Genomic DNA, 8247 nt, shown 5'->3' with positions numbered 1-8247 from the left:
TAGGGAAGTGGAGAATTTTCAATCATAAATGATAAGATATAACTGAAAAAACGACGGCAATTTTAACGGCTATCAGATTGTTTACTTATGTTCGGGGGAATCGTCTACCAAATCACTTAACCGGTTCGGAACGTTTGCGGGAATTCGTGGATGTGGTAACCGAACTTCACTTTGAGTTTCAACTCAATTAAAGACAACTCGCGACGGACTGTTTTCGAATGGTATTTATTCGGCGGAGGTTTAATTTCAACTGTGCTGCTGCTGGCTGCTTCAGTCAGCTGTTTTTGGCAAAACATACACTAATACCGACGCAACGGCAGAACTGTCAAGCCGTGCGATGTTTTTTGCTGGGGGTGTTCAAGCATTTTAGTGATTTTAATTTGTCGATATTTCTGCTATCTTTTTCCTACATATGCCGCCCGCCTTGAAATCTCATTTCAATGCATCTCGCTTACTCTAACGGTATATAAAACTAGTATGGTTTGTTTTGATAAGTGTTTCTTCGTGAAAACGGTACTTCTAAACTAGACTGAACTTATACAAACTAAAGATTTCTTCTGAACTGTTTTTGCCAATCTGGTGTGTGATACAATTCTACAGAGTGTTCTTTTACGTGAATGAGATGTCCAGTGGTGTGTGATGATTCCCGTTAGCTGCTGCATATTCAGGATCAGCTGATGGGAAAGATGTGTACTGCAACCTGCATTGCCGATACGGTTACCAGAGGTGTGAAACTGAATTCACTCGAGTAAATGATGATACTGATTGTTGAAAGTTCTTCTGTTTTAGGTTGCGAAGGATGACCACGACTGTTGTTGCTCTGTTGCTGATGGATTTAACGATGGATTCAAGCCCGATGAACCTCGTTGGACTGAACATGGAACTGCGTTGATGTTTATGCTGGTCTGCGATGCAATGCCATGTGTGATACGACTCGATGACGTGAAGATCGGTAACAGGATGACCTGGTAGGACGAAGTGCGCTTTTTAAACCGTTTTATTTTTAATTTGACAGAAAACTTGCCTGGTGCGGAGGCCAGTGGGCCTCCGCGGACTCCTCAGACGCTTCGTTTCCTGCCTTGTTGGTGTGTTCAACGGTTTGGTGTCGATGTGCGAGGTCTTCAGCCCGAGCTGCGCGTGGCAATGCTGGCCAAGCCTGCCGAACGCTGCTCTGCTTGGACGAGAAGGTTGATTGGTACCTGTCAACCTTATTTTGCGATAGGCGCACTGCATCTGACCGAGGATAACCCTTATGCGGAACGTGCACAATATTGTGCTGGCGCTTAACGCCTCTGTAGGTGAAACCTTATGTTTCATTCTGACACAGCCTTCACGTGAAACGTGCACCTTGTTGTGCTGGCGCTTAACGCCTCTGTTAGTGAAACCTTGTGTTTCATTCTGACGCAAATTTTCTGACACAGTACTCAAACGACATATATCTGACACAATCGCATGCTTCATGCTTTTAAATCGGGCATAATTATTGTACTTAATCAAGTCTTAATTGAATTTTGATTGGTAAACTGTATAGGTACTTTGAAGACTTCAAAATACAAACTCAAAAACTGACAAAATCTAACTCTGTTGTTCTTTCTCCGATGTGACATTATTGTCACGAATTGGTAAGATGCATATCTTCGAAATGCCTCTTTGATAACTTCCAGATTGCGTTCGAACAGTTACAACTCTGACATTACCATCTGACCCAGGGTGAATTTCTGAAACTCTTCCGATTGCCCATTGTAATGGCGGTAAATTGTCCTCTTTAAGAACTACCATCGTTCCGACCTTGATGTTATCTCGCTGTTTCGACCATTTCGTTCTATTATGCAGATCAGACAAATATTGAATTGACCATCTTTTCCAAATTTTTTGAGCAGTTTTTTCCATTCTGTGAAATACGTTTAAACGATTTTCTGGTATATCTTCCCAGTTCTGTTCTGGGGGTGCAGTGAGCGATTTTTGAACCAAGAAATGACCAGGAGTAAGCACTTCAAAATCGTTTGGATCGTTACTACACGGAGTGAGCGGACGTGAATTTAGAATTGCCTCAATTTGTACAACGACAGTCTGCAGTTCTTCTAGACCCAACGTGCGTGTACCAATAGTGCGCTTCAAGAGTGATTTGAACGACTTCACTGCTGACTCCCAAAGTCCACCAAAATTGGGTGATCGAGCTGGGATAAACTTAAATTCTATCCCCTGGTTTGCTGAATGCTTTACAACCGATTCTTGGAAACTATTCTCGCTGAATAACTTGGAAAGTTCGTCGAGTTTCCGTTTGGCTCCAACAAAATTTCTGCCGTTATCACACATAATCAAACTTGGCGTGCTTCTTCGGCCACAAAACCGTTTGAAAGTGGCAAGAAACCCATCTGTTGACAAGTCTGACGCAACTTCAAGATGCACAGCTTTCGTAACCAGACACACATAAATGGCTACAAATACCTTCACCGGGCGACATCGACGTTGGGGGTAAGTGACAAGGAATGGGCCGCAGTAATCTACTCCCACACGTTGAAATACTGGGTTTTGTGTCACTCTTTCCGGGGGTAAATCAGCCATAAGCTGTTCTTGAATTTTGGGTCTAGCACGAAAACAACGTACGCAATTATGGATAACTGACCGAGCCAAACTGCCTGCATGAATTGGCCAAAACTTTTGACGAACTGTTGCGATCAACAGCTGCTGTCCAGCGTGAAACAACTTCTCATGGTAATACGACATGACTGATCTGGTAAGCGGATGTTTATAGTCCAATATAAACGGATGTTTCCTCGTTTCAGAGATTGCTGCATTCTCTAATCGACCACCGACACAAATTAGTCCATTTATCATGCGTGGATTGAGAGACAGCAACTTTGAACTGACTGAAATCTGACGGTTATTCGACAAATCTGTATATTCTTTCGGAAAACTTTCTTTTTGGGACAATCTGACTAAGCACTGAAGGGCTTCTTCTAACTCTGAAGCTGACAAATATCCGACTTTTCTGTTACTGTTGTTACACTTTTGCGCATTGAAGCGAAATCGCAAAAAGTACGCGGTCAACCGAATTGAATCTACAAGTGAGGCTCTCAATTCAAATATCTCATTGGTTGTCAAAGAATCAGCGACGGCAGTGACAGCTCCTCTCTCTTCGAGCATGGAACTGGGTATTTCTGGGCAAACTTGTCGAGGTTGAGGCCAATGCGATTCCTCCAATCGTAACCAACTGGGACCATGAAACCAAAGAGACTGATACTGTAACTGAGCGGGGGTCATTCCTCGCGATATGATATCTGCTGGGTTTTCTGTGCCTGCGACATGACTCCACACGCCCGACCGTGTAATGTGCTGGATTTCAGACACACGATTTGCCACAAAATTAGTCCATCTTGACGGTGAAGACGCAAGCCAACATTTGACTATCATCGAATCTGTCCAGAAAAACGATTTGAATGAAGATAGCTCCGTACCTTTCACGAGCTTCTCGAACAGGTGAGCAAGCAGTAATGCCGACGACAACTCTAACCTTGGAATTGACTGACGTTTCTTCTTTTTCTGGAGATTCTCTAAAGGGGCAACTCGTGATTTTGAGGTCATCAATTGAACAACAGTTTCTCCCGATTCTGACACAGTTCTGACATAAATACAGGCCCCATAGGCCTTCTCTGACGCATCACAAAATCCATGGATTTGTAATGAACTGACTGTTTTACTGACACCCACCCATCGTGGTACTGACACATTATCTAACCCAATCAAATTTCTTCTGTATTCATCCCAAGCGCTCTTTAAATCTTCGGTAAGCTCGTCATCCCATCCGCATTGTAGTTTCCAAAGTTCTTGAACGAAAATTTTTGCCTGAATAATCACAGGACCGACTAATCCCAATGGATCAAATAACTTAGAAACATCTGACAAAATTGACCTTTTCGTAATGGGTGCTGAACTCTTCCAACTTGGAGTACTAAACCGAAAAACATCTGACTCAGGTTCCCATAACAATCCCAAAGTTTTCACCATCGAACTTGATGAATCAAGCTCCAAAACCGAACGTTCATCTCGAAGATTTTCAGGGATTTCTAAGAGTATTTCTGAGCTGTTCGAAACGTATTTTCGCAAAGACATACCTGCTGAGTCCATTAATTCTGACATTTCTTTGACTAACTGTACACCTTCTTCAATACTGTCAACTCCAGCAAGCATATCATCGACGTAGAAACAACGACCCAAAATCTTCGACGCTAAGGGATGAGTTTTAGAACCCTGATCGGCTAGGACTTGCAAACACTTTGTTGCCAAGTAAGGCGCTGACGCTGTTCCGTAAGTTACTGTTAACAACTCGTAAGTGCGAAGGGGTTGATCGGTGGAGTCTCGCCAAAGAACTTTCTGCAATATTTGGTCTGATTTCTGAACTTGGATCATACGGTACATTTTGGCAATATCTGCCACAATCGCAAACTGACACAATCTGAATCGCAAAACAATATCGATCAGCTCATCTTGTACAACCGGGCCAACCATAAGCGCATCATTCAACGAGACTCCTGTCGACGACTTACAGGAAGCGTCGAAAACCACCCGTAACTTTGTCGTGGTACTTTCGGGCTTAAGAACTGCGTGATGCGGCAAATAGTAGCAAACTTCATTCAACTGACTTGAGCTGTCGATAACTTCTGACATATGACCAAGACTCTGATACTCATGAATAAATTCAGAATACGACCTTTTCAATTCAGAATCCATTGATAATCGTTTCTCCAAACTCAAAAACCGTTTCGTGGCGATAACTCTGGAATCTCCAATCCGATTCAAAAAACCTTCTTTTTTAGGCAAAGTTACAACAAACCTTCCTGACTCATCTCTGACAGTAGTATTCTTAAAAATCTCTTCACAAGCTGACTCTTCAATCGACTGAACGCTGCGAACATGACATGTTTCGAGCTCCCAAAAACGTGTGAGCTGATCTTGAATATCACCGACTGAACAGACATAAACTTCTGACTGAGAAACTGAATTTTGATTATTGGGCAATCTACCAGACACAATCCAACCAAAAACTGTATTCTGTAATGTGGGGCCGTTCTCTAACGGCTTCATTCTTCCATCCGACAATAAATCCATATAAAATTCGGCTCCAATAATAACATCAATTGGACCAGACTCATAAAACCCAGGATCTGCTAAACAGGCCGAACTCGGCAGCGTAAGGATCGAAGGATCAAAAGCAGCAGTAGGCAGATCAACTGTTAACCTTGGCAGTACAAAAAATTGCATCCATTCTTTAAACTGAGAAATTCTGGGGGATCTAGAACCAACTTCTGCGGAAACTAACTTCGTTGAAACCATTTGAGAGGAGCCAATGCCTTGCACCGACAAAAACGTAGGGGTTTCATGGAACTTCAGCCGACGAGAGAATTCACGTGTCATTAAACAATGCTGAGAACACGAATCTAGCAGCGCACGTGCCAGAAGTGTATTTCCAAAACGATCCTTGACTCGGATCATCGCCGTGGACAGTAAAATATTACGAGACGGTGTAAACGGAAGTGCTACGTAATTCTGACTTGTGGTGGCTTGTGCGTTGTCTGGATTTGTGTTTGTGTTGTGTGAGTGGGTTTGTGCATGCTGTGTTGTGGTGTGCGCATGCTGTATTGGTCTTGAGTTGTGTTGTTGCTGTTGATTCATTGGCTGCGGTTGCGATTGAAACGGTATTTGTTGCGCCGAACGCGTTTGACTCTGCTGTCGGTATTGTGCCGAAAACTGCGGCTGTGGAACGGAGGATCTAGAATGTAACATACTGTGGTGCTTCTGCTGACAATGATGGCAAGAACCTCGTTCACAATTTCGGTAGAAGTGGCCTGGCATCAAACAATTCCGACACAACTTGTTGCGAATGGCAGCATCCATTCGCTCGGGAACCTTCATCCGTTGAAATTTGCCACACTGGAACGGTGAGTGCCATGGATCTGCACAGAACGGACAACGTGAAACTGATCTGATGGTTGTATTACAAACTGTTGATCTCGTCTGACGGGCTTCGGATGGTGGATTTCTTGCAGAGGTGATTGATTGGAGAACAGAGCAGTGACCTTGCAAGAACAGAAGCAGCTCATCGTACGTTGGGACCTCCTTAGACCCGTAATGCGTCTCCCATTGGCGCAATGTTGCAGAATCTAGTCTTGAACACAACATGTAGACTAATATTGTGCTCCAAGACTCCGTTGGCTCTCCGATTTTCTGTAACATCATCAAGTTTTTCTCAAACTCGCTGATGAGGAAGTTCAGACCGTCATAATTCTCCTTTTTAAGCGGTTCGAGGGCGAAAAGAGCGTCGAGATGAGCCTTCACAATCAGCTTCTTATTTTCATAGCGAACTTGTAAAGTTTTCCAGGCGACGTCGTAGTTTGCCTCTGACAGCTCAATGTTGTTGATTTCCTTCAGTGCATCACCCTGTAGAGAGGAACGAAGGTATGTAAACTTATCCATAGACGTCAGATGTTCGTTGTCATGGATAAGGCTTCGGAAGGAATCCCGGAATGTAATCCACTCTCTTATTTTTCCACTAAAGGACGGCAAACGTATCTCTGGTAGCTTTACTCTCGAAGTATTTCCTGACGCAGACTGACTCTGACTGTTGCTGGTTGTGTTCACACCTAAGGCATCCTTATCACCTTGGAGTCTAAGGAGGTCACCTCGGATGGCGAAGTATCGGTCATCGAATTGCTGTAGAACCTTGTCGTTTTCCTCTTCACGTTGCTTGGCAATCTCTCCTTTGACTTCGCTGTCAGCATCTTTCTGCTCTTTCTCGTCCGCTTCATCCAGCAAAATTTCAATTTTTGACCGTATTTCGAAGAATTCGCTGTACACTGCATCAATCACTTGCAATCTCGAACTTAACTGACACCGATCACTATCAATCTGATAGGTTTGGATGAATCTATCCGTACCATCAAAAATGACATATAACTGCCGTTCACGTTTTAGCAAAGCCTTCAGCGTACTTTTAGACATTGCTACACTTTTAAATATCTGACACTGCACCAAATATATTACACTGTACTAATTTTTCACTGACCGAATAATCAACTCGACGTTCCACAGTACCGCGACGAAAACTGACAACTGGCAACCCTATTGACAGCAGCGAGGGGGAGGCAACCGATAGAAAACAGCAAAGTGAAATTATGCGGCGAAATCCTAGACCAATTACAGCGTACAAGGCTCACACCACATGCAACAAACCAAGACTTACTCACATGCAAAATCTTTATTTTTTCTCTCAGGTAGGCCACATGCATCAAGCCACCAATCGTACACTTTACCGTTCTCGTGAAAAACCAAAAAAAACTTTCAGTTCCTCCTGAATCTGCTTCCAAAAAACTGCTCCCAGCTGATTGATTGCAATTTTCAATTGCACCGAAATCTGCGATGGCGTTGCGGCGTCGTCTCAGCAATAGCGATGGCGAATCCTGCGTCCAAAATGGTTCAGCTAACAGGCAGGAACAATAGCTCGAACAGCTTCGGTATTCCGCGGTCCACGGGGCTTCCACAAATGTCCTGAATCCGGCTCGAAGGACCAAAATGTTCGGGGGAATCGTCTACCAAATCACTTAACCGGTTCGGAACGTTTGCGGGAATTCGTGGATGTGGTAACCGAACTTCACTTTGAGTTTCAACTCAATTAAAGACAACTCGCGACGGACTGTTTTCGAATGGTATTTATTCGGCGGAGGTTTAATTTCAACTGTGCTGCTGCTGGCTGCTTCAGTCAGCTGTTTTTGGCAAAACATACACTAATACCGACGCAACGGCAGAACTGTCAAGCCGTGCGATGTTTTTTGCTGGGGGTGTTCAAGCATTTTAGTGATTTTAATTTGTCGATATTTGTGCTATCTTTTTCCTACAACTTAATTTTGATTTAATTATGGCTTTAGCGATTTGTTCTATTAGTTCCGATTCCAAAATTATTAATTCTTCACTGTGAATTGATAATATAACCATGGCTGGATGAAGGAAAGATAGATCCTCTTGTACTTCGCGGCTCATGACATTCATTTAAGGTAGATAACTAGAACGAAAAGTTCAGTTCTTCGAAAATACACTTACTTCACTTACTTAATGATCCTGTTCTGATCCTCCGGTGCATAGGGCCGTGGAAAAAGACCTCTACTGTTGACGATCCGGAGCCAGCGTCTTCACCTGGTTCCTGTCAATATTCTCGTCGACAGTTCGGATTTCAGAGGCTAGGCTGCGCCGCCA

General features: G+C 43.5%; 1 protein-coding gene across 1 annotated transcript; it reads right to left on the bottom strand.

Annotated features, from left to right (window-relative positions):
- Positions 1 to 785: 785 nt before the first annotated feature.
- On the bottom strand, positions 786 to 6999 carry LOC129743246 (uncharacterized). Its single transcript, XM_055735222.1, has 5 exons — positions 4835 to 6999; positions 4116 to 4777; positions 2627 to 3827; positions 1025 to 1292; positions 786 to 965 (listed from the first exon to the last, which is right to left on the bottom strand). Exons 1-5 carry the CDS (start codon positions 6997 to 6999, stop codon positions 786 to 788), a joined length of 4476 nt encoding a protein of 1491 aa, XP_055591197.1.
- Between the last annotated feature and the right edge of the window lie 1248 nt (positions 7000 to 8247).

This window comes from Uranotaenia lowii, chromosome 2 (genome assembly GCF_029784155.1).
Source record: "Uranotaenia lowii strain MFRU-FL chromosome 2, ASM2978415v1, whole genome shotgun sequence".
Classification (NCBI taxonomy): Eukaryota; Metazoa; Arthropoda; class Insecta; order Diptera; family Culicidae; genus Uranotaenia; species Uranotaenia lowii.
The sequence above is the reverse complement of the archived record's forward strand: the minus strand, read 5'-3'. Positions and strand labels throughout refer to the sequence as shown.

Coding starts and splice junctions, on each gene's coding strand:
- LOC129743246 (XM_055735222.1), bottom strand. CDS start 6,999: ATGTCTAAAAGTACGCTGAAGGCTTTGCTAAAACGTGAACGGCAGTTA. Junction 3,828..4,115: donor AGAATTAATGGACTCAGCAG/GTATGTCTTTGC, acceptor TTTTCGTTCAAG/AACTTTGGAAACTACAATGC. Junction 966..1,024: donor CCCACTGGCCTCCGCACCAG/GCAAGTTTTCTG, acceptor TCGTCCTACCAG/GTCATCCTGTTACCGATCTT.